The sequence below is a fragment of the Scyliorhinus torazame genome, chromosome 14 (genome assembly GCF_047496885.1).
Source record: "Scyliorhinus torazame isolate Kashiwa2021f chromosome 14, sScyTor2.1, whole genome shotgun sequence".
In the NCBI taxonomy this organism is placed as follows: domain Eukaryota; kingdom Metazoa; phylum Chordata; class Chondrichthyes; order Carcharhiniformes; family Scyliorhinidae; genus Scyliorhinus; species Scyliorhinus torazame.
In genome coordinates, this window is record NC_092720.1 from 58,530,892 (window position 1) to 58,550,475 (window position 19,584).

General features: G+C 48.0%; 1 protein-coding gene across 3 annotated transcripts in view; it reads right to left on the reverse strand.

Annotated features, from left to right (window-relative positions):
• clcn2c (chloride channel 2c) overlaps nucleotides 1-19,584 on the reverse strand; it is an 870,815-nt gene that overhangs the window by 36,848 nt on the left and 814,383 nt on the right. For all 3 annotated transcript variants that reach the window (XM_072474258.1, XM_072474257.1, XM_072474259.1), the window contains one exon: nucleotides 12,837-12,875. In XM_072474258.1, coding sequence (XP_072330359.1) covers nucleotides 12,837-12,875 — 39 coding nt within the window. The remainder of the gene's footprint in view (nucleotides 1-12,836; nucleotides 12,876-19,584) is intronic.

Below are 19,584 nucleotides of genomic sequence, written 5' to 3' on the forward strand. Positions count from 1 at the left end.
CAGCTCTTTCGACAGCACCATCCACAGCCGCATCCTCTACCGTTTACAAGGATAATGGCAGCAGGGACAGGGGAACAGCACCACCTGCAAGTCACACACCATCCATGGAACCATAGGACCATTCTTTCACTTTCACAGCAACAAAATCCTGGTACTCTCTTCTGAGCAGCACTGTCGCGTTACTTACATGAGCTGAGCTGGTTCATCACCGCCTTTCAAGAGCAATTAGGGATGGGCAACATCCCATGAAAGAATAATGTAAAAATAAATCTTCATAATATAAAAATACTCTATTTGTAGCCTACTCTGCACTGTTGGAAAGACATTTCCCACCCTGGCATCATCCTGGTGAACAACACTGTACATTCTACATGGCTTTATTGACCTTCCTATAAATCGGTAATCATAAACTGAACACAATACTGTGGCTAACTAATCTTATTTACAGATTTATTATTACTTGTATGCTATGCATCTATTTAAAATAGAAAATGTTTCTGGTTTAAAAAAAAATTGGTTTTAGTTACTCATAGCCATATTTCAGGGAATTATGGGCAGAATTTTCCAGCCCTTCCTGCCGGAAGGATCTTCCAGACCCACCAAAGGCGATCCCCATGGCACGTTCTCTGGCAGTGGAATGGGCGAACTATGTAAAATGCCGTAGACATCAGACGGTCCAATGGTGAGCCGCCTCCACCGCTGGGGAACATGCTGCAGGGGGTTGTAAATTCCCGCCCTATGGGCTGGTTTCCCAGCGGCATGAGTTGGATTCAATGGGAAATCCCATTGACAGCAGGGCCAGAAGATCCCACCGCCAGCCAACGGCGGGCTGCCTCCCATCACCGAGAAACGCATCACATGGAGGCCAGGCAATCTCACCCTATGTACTTAAACCCCCTAAATCTCACCATTCATCCTTCACAGCCTTCCCACTGAATGAATATTTTATCCCCCCCAAAAATGTTCTCATAGAATCAACAGTGCAGAAGGAAGCCATTCGGCCCATCGGGTCTGCACCGACCCTTGGAAAATGCACCCTACTTAAGACCACAGCTCCGCCCTATCCCCACCTATCCTTTAGGGCACGAAGGGGCTATTTAGCATGGCCAATCCACATAACCTGAACACCTTTGGACTGCGGGAGGAAGCCGGAGCACCTGGAGGAAACCCACGCAGACACGGGGAGAAAGTGCAAACTCCACACAGACAGTGACCCAAGGCTGGGATTGAACCCTGGTTCCTGGAGCTGTGAAGCAGCAGTCCCACCCATGCACATGCTCATCCACATTAAAGACACCTTCTGCCTGTATACCTATTCTGTTGGCCTATGCATTCCTGAAGTCTTTTACAGTCTTTAGCAAATTTTGAAATTGTAGGATTTATAATAAATTAGCCATTTTGCCAAGAGTAAAATTGGACCCAAGCTAAACTCTGAATTACATCACTTCCATTTCCTCCACTCTGAGGACACCTGCAAGTTGTAATTCTCTATTTCTTGCCTATTAAGCACCTTTCTCCCCATAATTTTACATTTCCTCACACGCAGAATTTGCTTCTTCTGAGATAATGCACTGACTGTCTTCTGAAAATCTATAAGCTTAACATCCTTTTAAAAAAACTCCACAAATTTGTCAAGCAAAATTTGCATTCAAAGGACTTCGCGATGGCTTTTCTTCATTAACTCACCTTTTTCTAAATGCGCATTTTATATCTTTATGTTTTTCTATATCTGATTTTGGATTAATGGTTCATAATCAGTTGGCTATCTCTTTTTTTCCTTCTTAAACAAAGATGCAACATTGGCTACTCCCAAATCTTGTGGTATAGTCTTCACATTTAAAGGTGATTGAAAAATAGTGGCCTGAGTTTCTGTTCTCTTCTCTCTGACATATTTCAATCATTTTGAGCGAGTGTCATTTGAACCTAGCATGTATGCAATGCCTGCATTTTTGCTTTGTGTCAACAAATCAAGAACACAATACTTTTAAAATATGCATTAACGAGTTTGAACTTGATGTAACTTTCTAAACTTTAATCCCAGTGCTCTGGACATACATCCCAGAATTTTTAATTGCTTTAAATTGTTGGAATATATTGGCAAGCCTATGATTTCTTCAAAATTCCCATAGAAACCTCCTTGTACTAATTCAATTCCATCTTTTGCATACTTATGGATCTTTGGTGTGCTTTTCTTTTACTGATGTTAAATTTATTGCAAATTTGACTTAAATCCTTTTGCTAACCTTTAGCTGCTTTCTCAGTCGCTAGTCTTCTGGTTATTAGAGTACCAGCAAATCTGTCAAGCTTCTAGTGGGTTTGATTTTCCGATATTTTCATAGATTAAAAACCATATTGGTCGACGTACTGAGATTCCACCCAACTCCTCCTTACAATATGTCATGTTGGCAGGCACAATGTGCATGCATTCAAAACATTTGTCACCTTACTAATTACAGAGATGTGCAGTTATTGTTAATTTGAATGTATTGAAAGTGCCAAGTAATGATATTTATTGGAGAACAAAATTTGTACAATAAAATTACTGCTTACTTTTTTCAAGATACTAATCTTTCACTGCTGACCCAGTCAAAATCACTGGCTACGGCTTATTTAAAAAAAAAATTTAGTGTAACCAATTCATTTTTCCAATTAAGGGCCAATTTAGAGTGGCCAATCCACCTAGCCTGCACATCTTTGGGTTGTGGGGGTGAAACCCACACAAACATGGGGAGAATGTGCAAACTCCACACGGACAGTGACCCAGAGACGGGATCGACCAGGGACCTTGGCGCTGTGAGGCAGCAGTGCTAACCACTGCGCCACCATGCTGCCCCTGGCTATGGCTTATTGATCAATGCTAAGAGTTCTTGTTAATGGGTTAACTTTTAAATTAATGTGCATGCAATGGTGTTTTCCACTAAACTGCTCTTGAAGTTACATCAGTGGAGCAGAGAAAATCAATGTCCTTTTTTCAGATGTGTGTGATGTAACTGTGAACAGGGACAACTGTAACAACAGTAGATGTCTCAAATTGTGCCTGACGTATCGTGTGAACACAGAGACTGGGCAAATTTCCACTTGTAAATCAACAGGCAAGTAAGATATTTTTCAAAGCCCAATACATGCTCCAGAACTTGGCTCAGTGATAGCGAACTCAGTACTTATATGATCAGACAAAGATCAACATTGACCGGGACACAGTTTTGAAGTGTTTTTATTGCTGATAAAATTAAAGATGGCACTTTAAGTAAAATAACACATTGGGCGGGATTCTCCATCCAGCGACACCGGAAACGCAAAATGTGGTTGGGCGGAGAATCACGCTTGAGCCAAAAATCGTTGGTGGCATCGGACACATGACGGAATACCATGTTCCGGTGCCTTGACAACGGCGTCAATACATTCTACACTGCACGTACAGTAAACGCCATTGGCATATCATTAACAGGCCCAACCTGGTATTCTCCAGGGCTTCCGCAATGCTTGTGGTGGTGGGAGGGGGGAGAAAGAGTAGCGAGGGGTGACCAGGGGATGGGCTGTGGGACTTGGCTGTCTAGGCACGGACCGGCATGGCCATGGCCTGCAAGATAGCCATCTTGCTGTGCACCTACTGACCACCCACCGTGGTCTGTGGTTGTGCAGAGTGACATTGGTCGTATGGGTGCCTCCGCCCCATCACCACCACACTCCACCAACCTCCCCATCCCCCCCTGCCTGCCCCCCCCCATAACTGGGCACCACCCTGCCTGCGGGGCATCATATGGCCTACCTAACTGGGACACCCACAGTAGTCCCTACAGGAAGGCGCCGGAGGGAGACTGCAGAACATGTCGCTGGCATGGGTAGGAACTGTACCAGTATCCCAGCAGGCTAGGATAGGTGCCCTGTCCAGAGCCTTCCGTGGTGTTGGGCCCGACAGGGCCAGTGGTGTGGTGGGGAGGGCAGAGTCCTGGGGGAACGGCCAAGGGTGGGTGCAGGGATGGGCGAGGAGAGGGGGAGTCATGTTGGGGCAGGGGCTGCAGTGCAGGCCGGGACTATCGTGTAGCCCAGTGGACCTGGTCGGCATGGGGTACAAGCCATGCTAACATGTCTTCCTTTCACCCCCTATAGTCAATGGAATTTGGAATTCAACCAGGAATGGTTGCCATCATCTTAGCTGCCACAATCCTGGGGGATACACTGAGGCTGTACGAGCAGGAGCTGCTCATGAAGCACCCTGCAGACCAGGAGCTTGTCCCAGAGGAATAAGAGCCAGCTGGTGAGGATGGAGAGCCGGCCACCCAACAGGCCGAGGAGGAGCTGGGAAGGAGACAGCGCATTAAGCATAGTGTGTACCGGCAATGCTGTCAATCAAGGACCTGCCAGACCGGTCGTGTCATCAAAGTCTCTGGCGGAGCAGTGAGACTGTACGGCATATCTGCCGGATCATGGCGTACCTGGAAACGTGGGGGTATGGGGGAGGACACCCGCTCCCGTTGGCCATCAAGATGAAGGTCACCCTGAACATTTACGCTATGGGGTCCTTCCAGGCGCCGAGTGGGGACCTGTCTGGGATCTCGCAAACCTCGACGCACAGGGGCAGCCGCGCCATCTCGCTCAGCACAATATATCAACTTCAAAGTAGACTGGCCCACCAGCATGCCCAGGCATGGGGTCACTACCATCGGCAGGATATCCCAGGTCCAGGGGGAGATTAACGGAAAGCATGTCCCCTCTACAAGCACCGACACTTGACGGACCAGTATTCACAAACCAAAATAGATTCCACTCAATGAACGTGCAGGTGGTGTGTGACCATGAGCTTCACATCAAGCATGTCTGTGCCCGATACTCAGGGAGCGTCCACGGCACCTTCACCCTGGCACACTCGATGTTTCCTGACACCTTTGAGGCGCACCCCCGGGTGAGGAGTTGGATCTTGGACAACAGGGGTTATCCACTCCGGTCATGGCTGATGATGCCCATCCGGAGGCTACAGATCAACACGGAAACCCGCTGCAATGATACCCATGCAGCAACCAGGGGCTTGATCAACCAGTGCATCGGCGTGATGAAGATGCGGTTCAGGTGACCAGACGGCTCTGGAGGGGCCTTTCAGTCTAGCGCTGGTAGGGTCTCCCACATCGTGGTGGTCTGCTGCATCCTTCACAACATCGCAATGCAGTGGAGCGATATGCTGGAGGAGGGAGATGAACGTCGGACCTCGTCCAATGAGAAGGATGCGGGGGAGGGCCATGATGGGCAGGGCATGGGGCACAGGCAGGACGCTCTAATCGCCAATAGGGTTCCTGGACGATGGCACAACCCCCCCCAACCCCCATCCACCCACCAAACCTTCCCATGACCACCCACCAACACCAGTTAACCTCCACCCTGCTCGCCCCACCAACACCCTCAGTGATTCCTACCTGCCTCACTAGAGGGTGCGGGCCCCACGTTGGAAGTAACAGTGGGTCTGGTCCATGATATGAAGGATGATGGTGACCCACTCAGCTTGGGTCACTGTCTGTACGTTCTCCCAGTGTCTGTGGGGGTTTCCTCCGGGTGCTCCGGTTTCCTCCCACAAGTCCCAAAAGACGTGTTGTTAGGTGAATTGGACATTCTGAATTCACCCTCTGTGTACCCGAACAGGCACTGGAACGTGGCGCCGAGGAGATTGTCACAGTAACTTTATTACAGTGTTAATGTAAGCCTACTTGTGACACTGATTTTACGAACTCTAGTGCTCATGGTAGCACTGTCCACCGTCCATCTGGGTGAGCCCTGCATGCGAGCTGACTATTCCACCACACATGACACAGTCCCATGAACCCTTGGGGTGGCGGAGCTGGGGAGGGGTGCGGGTGAGGACGGGGATGGTATGAAGGTTGAGAGGGAAGGGGAGGGGTGTGGGGTACTGGGGCGATGTGTAGTGTCTGACCAGGGCCCTGGCCCGTGCCCACCTCCAACTTCTGCCCATCTCCACCCTCCCCACCCCAGTGCCCCTCTGCAGCCAGCCCAGCCCAGCCTATCCCCTACACCCATCTGACGGAGCACCGAGGCAGGTTCGAACCTTTGTGCACAGGTGTTTATTCTGAACATAACAGGTGAACATCTCTATAACGGTGTGTGCCCTAGCTCCTAACGCTATGCTGTGTGCTGCACCCATGTCAACTTAACTGGTATCTATCTTTCTGGACTTATGGGCTCTAACGCTACGTCTAGGCACTGTGGTGATCCAGCACCTCCCATGAGGGAGTTGTTGTGTTATGCTTCTTCATGTAGCATAAGCTGCTTCCTTGATGTATGCTCTGACAACGGAAAGATCAGACTTGGAGATAGGTTTAACACATTTATTGAACAGTTAACAATTCTTCTACTTGAGTTCAACTCTCCTGCTAATGTCACTATAGTAACTCAGTTTAACTACCCAGTCTGCTCTAAGCCATGCGGTGGCTGTGATGCTTCTGATCTGCCCCTGTCCTCCTCTTTGAGTGTCGCCTGTGGAAAGAGAAAGAGCATGTGTGCCCTGTACTTCTATATGGGTTGCCCCCTTGCGGTAGTGTCACCGCTGGGTGTCTTGACTGCCCATTGGTCATGTCCTATTCTATGTGTTCATTAGCTGTAAGTCTGCATGTCATGATGTCTCTGGTGCTCCCTCTAGTGTTCACTTAGTCTTAGTGCACTTACATTAACCCCTTGTGTATTTACAGTGATGCATATCACCACATCCCCCCTTTTTTCGTGTTACATATTTTCTGTACCTTGTTAAAGAAAATTGAACGAAATAGGTAGATAAGTGATGACATGTACAAATCATGATGACAGTGATGATTATACAATACCAAATAATATGTATGAGTCCAAAATTTATGAATTGGTACGGTCGAGTGTCTTTCTTCTTTTGTTGATGAAGTGTCGATGTTTCCTTGTGAACGCCATCAGTGTCCCTGTGCTTAAGGAACCAAGAAGTCATCAGGAGGTGTGCAAATGGACAAATCACTTTGTTGTCTGATTTGGACTCTTTTTTTCTATGCTGGTGGTAGCGATGCAGCATGTCATCTGTGTTCTCCGACCTGGACTGTTTCTTGTGATTGCAATATCGATGTAGTATGTCATCTGCCTTGAAAGCTGGTTTGCTTGTTCGTAAGTGGAGCAAACTTGAATTTGTGAGATTTGCTATCATGCCATGGTATGGTTTACTCTTGCCAGTGTCTTGAGCTGTGCTGTCACAGTGTCCTGCATTTGCAGAGTTGTACCAGTCGTTGTTCCAATGTTGTTGTTTTTCTCGTGCTTGTTGTTGACGTTGGTGCCTTTGGTACGCTTCTTGTTGTTGTCTTTGTTGTTGTTTTCATAGGTTTTGTTGTTGTGTTTGTTGCGCTCAATGACCTGTGTCAGTGTCCTTTGTGGAATCTGCTGTTTCATTGAGCGTTTCCTCTTCGATTCCTTGGTCCTCCCCGTCTGGAGTCATGTCCGGTTCACTGGAACCATCTGAGGTGTCACTTGAATCATCTGAGGTGTCTTGGTGATCCCCGTCCAGAGTCAAAACGTTCAGAAATGCATTTTCTTGTGGAGAGGCTCGAGTGGATGAGGTTTGAATTAACGTGGTGTCACTGGAGTCACTAGTAGCCTCACTTTGATTGTCTGTACATACTAGCTGAGATCTGTCAGTCTCGCTGTGATGTTGCACATCTTGTATGGGAATTGTGAAGCCTTTGTCACTTGTCGCACATACAGCGGGTAGACCTGCAGTGTCTTATTGTCGGTGAGATGAGCTGGGTAGACTGTCAGAGTCTTCTTCTGGTGGCTCAAATAATCTGGGTAGACTGTCATAGTCTTTTTGTTGTTCACGTGAGCGTGGTAGACTGCCATAGTCATCTTGCTGTGCACTTGAGCGTGGCAGACTTGCATCGTCTGCTGCTGTTTGCTCAGATAAGGTTGCTAGATCTTCATGGTCTTGTTCATGCAAGGACTGCGCTCTGGAGTCTTGCGTTGCTTCCATTGTGGAGTCTGTCAATGAGCTCGCTGTGCACTGCTTGTACTGCTCTCTGTGTGGAGTCTAGCATCGTTCCCTGTGTGGAGTCGTGCAGTGGTCTCGCTGTGGAGTCCATCTGTGCGCTCTCAACAGAGTCGTGCTGTGGTCTCGCTGTGGAGTCTTGGACTCTTCGTGGTGCATGGATCACTGGTGTGGCGTCAGGCCGCGCTCTGTGGGCTTGGACCTCTCTTTGTCTCTTGGCGTCAGGCCGCTCTCTGTGGGCTTGGACCTCTCTCTGACCCTTGGCGTCAGGCCGCTCTCTGTGGGCTTGCACCGCTCTCTGTCTCTTGGTGTCAGGCCGTTCTCTGTGTACTTGGACCTCTCTCTGTCTCTTGGCGTCAGGCCGCTCTCTGTGGGCTTGGACCTCTCTCTGACCCTTGGCGTCAGGCCGCTCTCTGTGGGCTTGCACCGCTCTCTGTCTCTTGGTGTCAGGCCGCAGCAGAATCCTGTACTTCTGGGTTAGGATGTCGTCTGTGCTGAGCTGAGGATCCTCAAATCTGAAGAACTCGTCCATGTCTGTGTTGGATTCTTCACGGTACAACACATCTCGTTGCGGTTCGGATTTGGTACTGAGGTCGCCACGTCCAATGATGAAATCATCGTCTGAGTCATAGTCTTCAAGGATCATATCATCACTTTTTGTGTCGGAGCTGTCATTGTGCTCACGATGTCCGAAGAAGAAATCAACGCCTGAGTTGTCGTCTTCAAGGACCAAATCATTCCTTTGGGCGGTGCTAACTCCTTGTTGCAGGGTTCTGTGGAGGTTACTTTCAGCTACTGGTCGAAGTTCAGGCATTGTGCTGTCGTTCCAGGTGAAAGAATTGTGTTTTACGGCTTTAAAATGTTTTTTTCTTATTTTCGGGCATTTCCCCTTTAAGTGGGCGTGGTCCGGGGCCTCTGACATCATGAAGCTTGTGACGTAGAGCGTAGGAATGGATTGCGTACGCGCAATCGCTTTTCCTTCATGTTGCGCCTTTTTCGCAACTGCGCACGCGCGGCTCCTTTTGCAAGATGGCCACCAATCAAAATCGCGGTTTGCTGCTGTTGCAGGCCTACCTTCGCCTCGTGGTGAGTATTGGCGCCTCTTTTACCAATCTCTTTTGTGTTTTCCTCGCAGTATTTTTCAAACTTGTCCAGGACTGTCTGGAAGTCTCTCTTGTCTTGCCCTTTGGAGTACCTGAAGGTCTTGAAGATTTCTGCTGCACTTTCACCCGCAATGGTGAGCAGAAGCTTTATTTTCTCTGCATCCGCCACGCCATCTAGGTCGGACGCTACCAGGTAAATCTCAAATCTCTGCCTGAATGCACTCCAGTTTGCACTGAGATTGCCGTTGTACCTGAGCTGCTGAGGAACCGGAACCTCGAACATCTTGCCTGGGTGCTGTTGCTGGTAGTCACGGATCTTGAGTTGAACTATACAGATTCAACAGGCTACTACTGGTACCATGTTGTGTTATGCTTCTTCCTGTAGCATAAGCTGCTTCCTTGATGTATGCTCTGACAAAGGAAGGTTCTGACTTGGAGATAGGTTTAACACATTTATTGAACAGTTAACAATTCTTCTACTTGAGTTCGGCTCTCCTGCCAATCTTGCTATAGTAACTCAGTCTAACTAACCAGTCTGCTCTAAGCCATGCGGTGGGTGTGATGCTTTTGATCTGCCCCTGTCCTTCTCTCTGAGTGTCACCTGTGGAAAGAGAAAGTGCATGTGTACCCTGCCCTTTTATATGGGTTGCCCCCTTGTGGTAGTGTCACCTCTGGGTGTCCTGACTGCCCATTGGTCGTGTCCTATTCGATGTGATCATTAGCTGTATGCCTGCATGTCATGATGTCTCTGGTGCTCCCTTTAGTGTTCATTTAATCTTAGTGTATTTACATTAACCCCTTGTATATTTACAGTGATGCATATCACCACAGGAGTCACCGACATGGTCCCCATTACCTCCTCCTTCCTCAGGGTGCCAAATGGCCACTCCTTGGGATGGGGGTGCGACTGGGTCGGACTCCTGGGGTTCCCGCCACCTGGCGCTGCCAGTCCTGGAGGCCTGTTCCCATTTTGACCAGGGTCTCAATGCTCGCAGCTACTGGAACTGGGCCACCTCCCTCTGGGACTGTGTCACATCACTCAGTGACTGTACCACTGCCCTCTGGGACTGGGCCACCCTCCTCTGTGACTGGGTAATGCGGTCATCGCCCTCAGTCATAACTGGCTGTGACTGGGTCAAGCTCTGGAGCGCCACTGCAATGTCTAGGTGGCTCTGGTAAATGGCTGCCGGTGACAGGGTCACCCTGTCATGTGCCTCGACCACTGTCTGCACAGATTGCCCCAGTCAAGTTCTTGGACATTTGACCCATTGCCGATACCTCTGCTCCCAAGGCCTCCAGTGTTGGCCTGGGTGGCATGCATGGTCAGCACCGTTTCCTGCCCCTGCAGACTGTTGGACTCCTCCAATTGCACTTGCCGGTGCTGGATGCTTGTTGACAGCCCCTCATACAGTCCCTGGATCTGTGTCTGTGATGTGTGGGTGGTGTGGGCGAGTTGGGGTGGTGTGGAGGCGGTGGGATGGTGTAGGAGTGGTATGAGGGAGGTGGGGTGGCGTGGGGTTGGTGTGGCAGAGGTAGGGTGGTGTGGGGTTGTGCCACGTGCCATAGGGACATCACTACTCATCGGGGGCTCATTTGGTTACTTGCTACTCCGCCTTGGCGACTGCCTTCGCCCCGGGCTTGCCGATCAGGTCCAGTGCCTGCCGCTCCATGATGGTGAGGGGCCACAAGCTTGGCGGTCCCCTCTGGTTTTCTCTCTCGCTCTGCGGTTATGTGCCCCTTCTCCTGGGGCGGTGGAGACAGAAAGGACAGTGTTAGGAAGTCGGCTGCGTGCAGAACAGGGCGGGGTAGCTGGTATCCTTTATGGTCAGGGCACCCGGCCATGGCGTGCATTATGTGGTGCATGGTGGGGTGCACACACACTGCTGGCGGGTGGGGTTTGGTTGCCCTCTGGGTGGGTGGGTTACGGGTGTGGGTGATGGGGGTTTGTGCCAGGGGCACGCTGCTGCCTATTCACCCTGGCCTCCTTGTGGAGGTCATGCAACTTCTTCCAGCTGTGCTGTCCGGTCCTGGTGGTGGGGCCCACGACGCTCATGATCTCTGCCACCTGCGCCCAGGCAGCTTTTCAGCCCCTCGAGTGGCAATCCCAACCCCATCAATTTGGACACCGTTTTTAATTGAAATCGCTAGAGTTCCACATGGCACCGGTGCTAGCCCATTAACAGATCCTGAATTGATCCGGGACCGGCACCAATTTAGTTGTCGTATAAGTCCACCGATTCAGTACCAGCGTCAACACTAGTCTCTGCAATGGAGAATCCTGCCTGTGTTTCCTTTAGCAGTAAATCTTGCACAGACCTGACACAGCAACCACATCTCTCAACTATTATGGAGGGTACATCCTAAGAGAGTCTGCCAGTTTGCAATTGCTTAGGACCACTGCACTGAGACAAAGGGCTGGATTTTACAATCCATCTGGAGGTGTGCTGAGACCTGGTATGTCTCATGAAATGGTGGTTAAGGCATCGCAGGGGGAGCCTGACATGCTCCTCCACCATGGACGTTCTCAGGAGCAGGAGCCTCAGTTTGATGGCCAGTTACACCGATAATTGGTCAATTAACTGCCATTTCCTGTTCCTGTTGGCATTTTATTGGATTTGGGATGGGATCCTGCAGCATGGGAAGACTGCCAGGTACACTGTGGTTGCCGCTCAGCAGACTCGGGTGGGGGGGGGGGGCGAAATGGGTGGCTTCCTTAGTTGCCGATCCATGGCCCACAGAAGGGCCGCTGGCAGCAATGGCCCCTCTGTGCCTTCAACTCTGCCATTGGATGGTTCAACCCTCCAATCACTGAGGTCTGCTTGCCTGGCCCTGGAACAGCACAAAAAAAGTACTTAACTGGCCACTGAGTTCACCTCAACATGGAGACTCCTCTTGTTCTAGCCTCAGCAACAGCCATCTCCATCAATGATGCTATTAAGACTGCAAAGTTGCCAGCCATCTGGTTGGGCCAGCAACTGAGGGGTGGGCCACCGTCCTCAATTGGACAGCAGTCCCGGCAACAATCTCCAAATTGGCTGCTACTGGTAAAATCCTGTGCGGGCCCGGGAACCACTTGCGGGCCTGGTGGCAACACCTATCTGTGGGGAAAACTCCAGCCAGAGAATGAGATTAATAAGTAAAAATTGCAACCTAAAAATCAAGATCACAATGTTCTATAACGGAATGAATTTAGTATGAGAAGTGGGGAAAATATTTTTGGAGGATTCCTAGTCTTTTACCTGCTTTTTCCGTTATCATTGTCACTTATTTGCTTCAATATCCATAAGATATGATGAACAAGTCAAAGCATTGAATTCTCTTAATTGAAGAAGAGATTTTTACAACTCTTGTAGAGGATTAAAATATTAGATTTATTAGTAATCACCGAGAACGTAACAAAACAAAACATAAGTGAAGACAATTCAATCAAACCAATTTCTTGTATTAACCATGCCCAATTTTTCTAAGGTCGTATCAAATTATTCAATCTTCGAAGGTAGGTATCAATCTAATATTACAGGTCACAATACCCAGCCCTGATCAGCTGAATTAGAAGGGTAACATTTTTATTGATTCTGTAAAAATAAATGTATTGCACCACTCCCAATAATATTAGCTTGCAATATATTCAACAAAGCCTAATTTATTGTTATAACCTTCTCTTTTGTTCCTCAACAGGTACTAATACAATTATTTTTAAAAAAGAAATGAATTAACAGCATTGACTGATGGCTCACCTCTGATGCAGACATGTCATCTTCAATTTCATATTGATCCTGAACCAAAAGAAATAAATATCAATCAGTATTGAACAATTCCCGACAAATAACATGCAAGTGGTTGCTTACAATTCGCACATGTATTTTAAGATGCCTCCAATCTAGAAACTTTCAAAGAGAAGTGTCTTGATATAGCAATAAAGTTAGAGAGTAATACATAACAGATTATCTATTAATTCATACATTGGTGTACATACCATTTGATGTTGATTTCATACATCCTAAAGTCTCTCCGCACATTTGTAATAAAGAGAACTGGCAACTTCTTCAGATCATGGAATACAATGGTAATGATTTTTTTAGTACTGAGAACAATGGTTTGGACTAGGATTCTGTAACTCAAGCCTATTTGTAGTTTCAATGCACCCAATTTTCAGCACTCCAAGGTATTCAGCGGGTAGAAGGAAAAATTAATTTTGATACCATAATGATGTTCTGCTAAGATGTCTTTGGCACAATATATAGCTATCCAGTGTTTACTTAATGTGCTATTGACACAAACAAAAGTCAACCCTTTCGTTTTGACAATCGGCCCTATCTTTGTCACTTTGTTTCCATCTGTCGTGTCCCTTCAGCCACTTGGAGATGATCTAAACTCATCACTGTAAGAACATACCAGTGATAAACCAAAGTCAAAATGCCATGTTATTCCAGAATACAAGAAGTACCGGTTGTTAATGCTAATTAAAATCCAGTATGAGAAATTCTTGTTGATGCTAGGTACTGTTTCCATCATATTAAGTTATTACAACAAGCGAGCCGCATCCATACGAGAGTGATCCTTTCTGTTGCTCCTACGGACAAAATGTAGGTGATCTATTTAAACAACAGATTTCAAATTGTTGCCATATTGCTTCCGTACTAACTCAAATTATCCACCTTTATTGAAATGTGTCAATTATTTGGGGAGCTGATCTTCTATTTTATTCTGATTTATTGGAGCAAAACAAGATTTGACATGAAGGAGTAGATTTAAAAAATAAATTTCCAATTAAGGAGCAATTTAGCGTGCCCAATCCACCTACCTTGCACATCTTTGGGTTGTGGGGGTGAGACCCATGCAGACATGGGGAGAGTGTGCTAACTCCACACGGACAGTGACCCGGGGCAGGGATCGAACCCGGGTCCTTGGCGCTGTGATGTAGCAGTGCTAACTACTGACCCCCATGCTACCTGATGAAGGAGTAGATTTTGAGAATGGGTTGGAGGCAGATGCTAGATTTTTGTACATTGCATACAATTCCTCTTACATAAGAACTAAGAGCAAGAGTAGGCCATCTGGCCCCTCGAGCCTGCTCTGCCATTCAATAAGACCATGGCTATATTTTTTGTGGACTCAGCTCCACTTACCTGCCCACTCACCCTAACCTTTTATTCCTTTACTGTTTAAAAATGTATCTATCTTTGCCTTAAAAACATTTAACGAGATGGCCTCAACGGCTTCACAGGGAATTCCACAGATTCACCACCCTCTGGGTGAAGAAGTTCCTCTTCAACTCAGTTCTAAATCTGCTCCACCTTATTTTGAGGTTCTGGTTCCTAGTTCTGGTTTCAACCACCCTTTCATAATTTTATATGGTTCTATCAGATCCCCCCTCATTCTTCTAAATTCCAATAAGTATAGCCCCAATCTATTAAGTCTCTCCTCAGAAGCTAATCCTCTCAACTCCGGAATCAACCGAATGAATCTCCTCTGCACACCCTCCAGTGCCAGTACATCCTTTCTCAAGTAAGGAGACCAAAAATGTACACAACACTCCAGGTGCGGCCTTCCCAGCACCCTACATAGCAGCAACATAACCTCCCTGCATTTAAACTCCATCCCTCTAGCAATGAAGGACAAAATTCCATTCGCTTTCTTAATTACTTGCTGTATCTGCTAACCAAATTTTTGTGATTATGCACAAGGACACCAAGCTCCCTCTGGACAGCAGCATGCTACAATTTTTTACTATTTAAATAATAGTCCATTTTGCAGTTATCCCTACCAAAATGGATGACCTCACATTTACCAACATTGTACTTCATCTGCCAGACCATTGCCCACTCACTTAAACTATCTACATCCCTCTGCAAACTTTTTTGTGTCCTCTGCACACTTGGCTCTACCACTCATCTTAGTGTCATCTATGAACTTTGATACATTATACTTGGTCCCCAACTCCAGATCATCGATGTAAAATGTGAACAATTGTGGACCCAACACTGATCCCTGAGGCACACCACTATCCACTGATTGCCAACCAGAAAAACACCCATTTATCCCCAGTCTTTGCTTTCAGTCAGTTAACCAATCCTATATCCATGCCAATACATTACCCATAACACCATTTATCTTACTTTTCATTACAGCTTTTTCATGGCTTCCTGTTAACCTTTAAAGATTCCCAATTCTCTAGTTTCCCACTAATCTTCACCACTTTGTATGCCTTTTGTTTCATTTTGATCCCTACTTTATTTCCTCAGATATCCATGGCTGATTATCCTTTTTCCTACAGTCCTTCCTTTTTCATTGGTATATACATTTTCTGAGCACTGTGAAAAATCTCTTTGAAAGTCTTCCACTGTTCCTCAATTGTCCCACCACAAAGTCCCCCAAGTTGATTTGTGCGGAGAGCCATGAGGCTCCCAATCTACCCTAGCCAGCTCCTCCCTCATCCCATTGTAGTCTCCTTTGTTTAAGCATAAGACATTGGTATTGGACTTTACCTTCTCACACTCCATCTGTATTTTAAATTCACCATTCTGTAATCGCTCCTTCTGAGAGGATCACTAACTATGAGATCATTAATTATTCCTATCTCATTACACAGGACAAGATACAGAATAGCTTGCTCCCTTGTAGGTTCCATTACATACTGTTTGAGAAAACTATCATAAATACATTCTATGAACTCCTCCTCAAGGCTGTCCTGACCTACCTGGTTTGACCAATGGATATGTAGATTAAAATCCCCTATGATTTTACCATTTTTACATGGATCAGTTCTCAGTCACACTTATTTCCAATTGTTGTGATAACCTTGATGGCAATATTGTGAAGGTATTGTCTGAAGCACAACGGTGACACCTACATTTATTGCTATCAATCGGTAACATTGATACTTTTCCGTCGTGCCACCATTGGTGACCCGAGTCATCCAGATCTGCTTGCCTTTTTTGTCCTGTCACAATAAATACAGATGAAAAAGTAACATTTCCTCTGACAAAATGTGAATAAAATCACAAGAGCCATATAAATCTCAAGGGAAAGGTGTGAAGGAGGATTGAAACATCTCCTCCATGATTTTAGAGCAGTTGTAATTCCACGTTATTTTACTGTTTGCCAAGCAATGACAACTTCGAAGAATCGCATGGACTATTCAACTGCTCAGATTTCTTCGTTTTTTTCTGGCTGGAGATCTGAACTTGGTCGGTGAGGCATCCGTATACTTCATTCCACATGGGAACACCATCACTTCTAAGTCCCCTCCAAGTCACACATCATCCTGACTTGAAACTTTCCTTCACTGCCACTGGAGTAATATTGTGGAATTACCTCTGAACAGTATTGTGAGTGTACCCACAACAGCGAGAATTGCAGCAGATCAAGAATGCAATTTATTACGAGTTTATCAAGGGCAATTAACATCCTTATCCCTAATTGTACATTACAGCATGAACCTCTTTGGAATGGAGGGGTGGTTGGGGTATGTAAGTGGTGGATCCTTAAACCACTTGCATTTTTGAAATCTGCATAGATTGTATGGTGAAGGGTATGTGGGATATTAGGAGGATTAGGAATGAAGAAACTACTATTTTTGATAGTTTCACCCTCACCACTGGCCACACTATCAGTCATGGTTGTTCCAATGATGGCATGTACCATATCCTCCATTGGGGTAAGGACATGCAAATGTACCTGCCCATTGCCAGATCGATGCTGCTGCCTGCAGTTGTACTTACACTTTGTTCTGCAAGTCATGGTTGAATAGTTGATAGTCTGTGCAGTTTGTGAGATGAGGGTGTAATGTTTGTAACAGTGTGAATTGTGTAACACTGCGATGAAGCTATAGATGTTTGGTATGGAAAAAGCAAAGTCCTGAGGATGCTGGAAATCTGAAATTAAAACAGAAAACACTGGAAATCCAGGCAGCATCTGTGCGAGAGGGAAAATGAGTTAAGTTTCAGGTCCGTGACCTTTCATCATACTGTTGGATTGCAGTGGGGCAATAGAGATTGCTAGTAGGTAGGTCAACTGAACAGTGTGAGGCTAGTAATTCAGTTGTAAGGATATGACATTGATCACTTGTCTCTGTTTCTTAAACACGACCCCAATACCCGGTGTACTTGCATTATATAAACACACAGTGGCTTACTGTGCTGACAGCTTCCTGTCATCAGTTTCAATAGGCCTAATGAGCAGATGGTATTTTAAAGATCCAGGCCATAAAAACGAGACTGCCATGAACCAAGCAACACTCAGAACATTGCTGTGGACTATAATAATAATAATCTTTACTTTTATCACAAGTAGGCTTACATTAACACTGCAATGAAGTTACCGTGAAAATCCCCCAGTCGCCATACTCCGTTGCCTATTCGGGAACACAGAGGGAGAATTCAGAATGTCCATTTCACCTAAAAGCACGTCTTTCTGGACTTGTGGGGGAAATCAAGCAGACACGGGGAGAACTCCGCACAGACAGTGACCCAAGCCGGGATTCAAACCTGGCGCTGTGAAGCAACAGCGCTAGCCACAGCACAGAAATTACAACATGAATTAAAAAAACAAATGTATAGAGCAGGCAGAAAAGTGGCAGATTAAGTACTACAGACAAGTGTAAAGTAGTACATTGGAAGAAAATATTAGCAATAGACATATTCCAAGAATGTTTTGGAAACAGCTAAGGATGAATTTAAAGAGAGCCTAGGAATCGTAATGATCAACATGTACAACTAATGTAGGTAATCAATCAACAAAGCTAATCGAATATTGAACAAATACCACCAGAACAGTAGTGATGTCAATGGAGGACATCAACAAAGTGCATTGCTCTGGTCAGACCACACTATGACGACTGTGTTCAGTTCTCGTCAATGACATGCAAGAATGACTTTTAAGTGCTGAATGGAATACAAAGAAGAGCCACGAGGCTGATTCTTAGTCACAAAAATATGAATTGTAAGGAAAGATTGAGAAACCTGGGGCGCGATTCTCCACTCCCACGCCAAAGTGTCCGCGCCGTCGGGAACGCCGTCGAGGTTCACGACGGCGCGAAACGGCCCCGATCCCGACCGATTCAGGGCCCGGAAATGGGCTAGGATCGGGGCCGCGAGAACCTCGGGGGGGGGGGGGGCGTGCCGCGAAGGCCGCATCGTCACCGCGCGACACCCGAATGACGCAGCGCTGCGTCATAAATTGCGCGATCCGCGCACAGAAGACCCGGAGGAGAACAGAGGAGATGGCTGAGCCCCGAAGAGCCGCACCGAGGTTCCGGGACACGGACCTGGACACCCTGGTGGATGAGGTGGAGCGGAGAAGGGACACCCTCTGCCCAAGACGTGGGCATCGCCAGCCATCGAGCGCGGTGAGGCGCGGCTGGCGGGAGGTGGGCACCGCAGTCAGTGCTGTGGGGCAGACCCTCCGGACGGGGGAGCAGTGCCGCAAGAAGCTGCACGACCTCACCCGGGCTGCCAGGGCAAGTGCCATGAGGGTGCCCCCAGGCTCCCCCCTTGGCATGGGGGGGGGAAGGTGGGGTGGGGGGGGTGGTGCTGGGAGTGTTGGGGGGGACTGGGGCATCAGGGGCAATGTTGGGGGGGTCAGGGGGGCTTGGGGGGGGTCACGGTGCCCAACTATCTATTCGACCCACATGAGCCCCGGGACCCCCCTGGAGCGAAGCCATGGCGTGCTGTCTCCTGAACCAGCAACAATATTGTCTGTATTTGCATGCCCTGATGATACCCGCCTCATGGTGATGCTTCATCCCCCCCCCCCCGTCCCCCCAGGACAAGACAGCGCGCAACCAGCGGGAGCGCATGAGAACCGGAGGGGTTCTCCGGTCCTGCACCCCCTAACTGTTCACGAGCAGAGGGCCCTGGACCTCGCTGGGGGATCCGCCACCCGGGAGGTCGCGTCATGCCAGGTCGGAGGCGCAGAAGCAAGTGATAGAACCCTGCATGTCCTCTCCACCCCCAACCCGTCATCGCCCCTCTCACACTCTGGCCACTGCACCCCCGATCCCCTCCCCCCTCACACTCTGGCCACTGCACCCCCGATCCCATCCCCCCTCACACTCTGGCCATTGCACCTCCGATCCCCTCCCCCCTCACACTCGGAGGGCAGCCCAGGCCCAGCAACCACCCAGACGGTTCCCGGGTTCCTGGATGCAATTGGCCCACCCGGACAACCGATGCGTGTGGACACCCAGGGACTGAGTAACGGGATGAGGGCCATCTTCCAGGACCTGCACACGCAGCTGGAGGAGTCTATCCACGTCCAGGAGCAGGGAATGGTGCCGCTCATCGCTGCTACCCAGTCCGACACCGCACGGGTGGCGTCCGCGGTGGAGGCAATGGGTGAAGGGGTTTCGGCCATGGGTCAGGTACTGCAAGGCATTGGGCTTCACGTGCATGCGTCATCCACGGCCCAGGAGCAGGCTGCCCTCTCACAGGTAGCCATGCGCCAGAGCAAACACGACATTGCCGCCGCTCTCCGGGCCCTGGC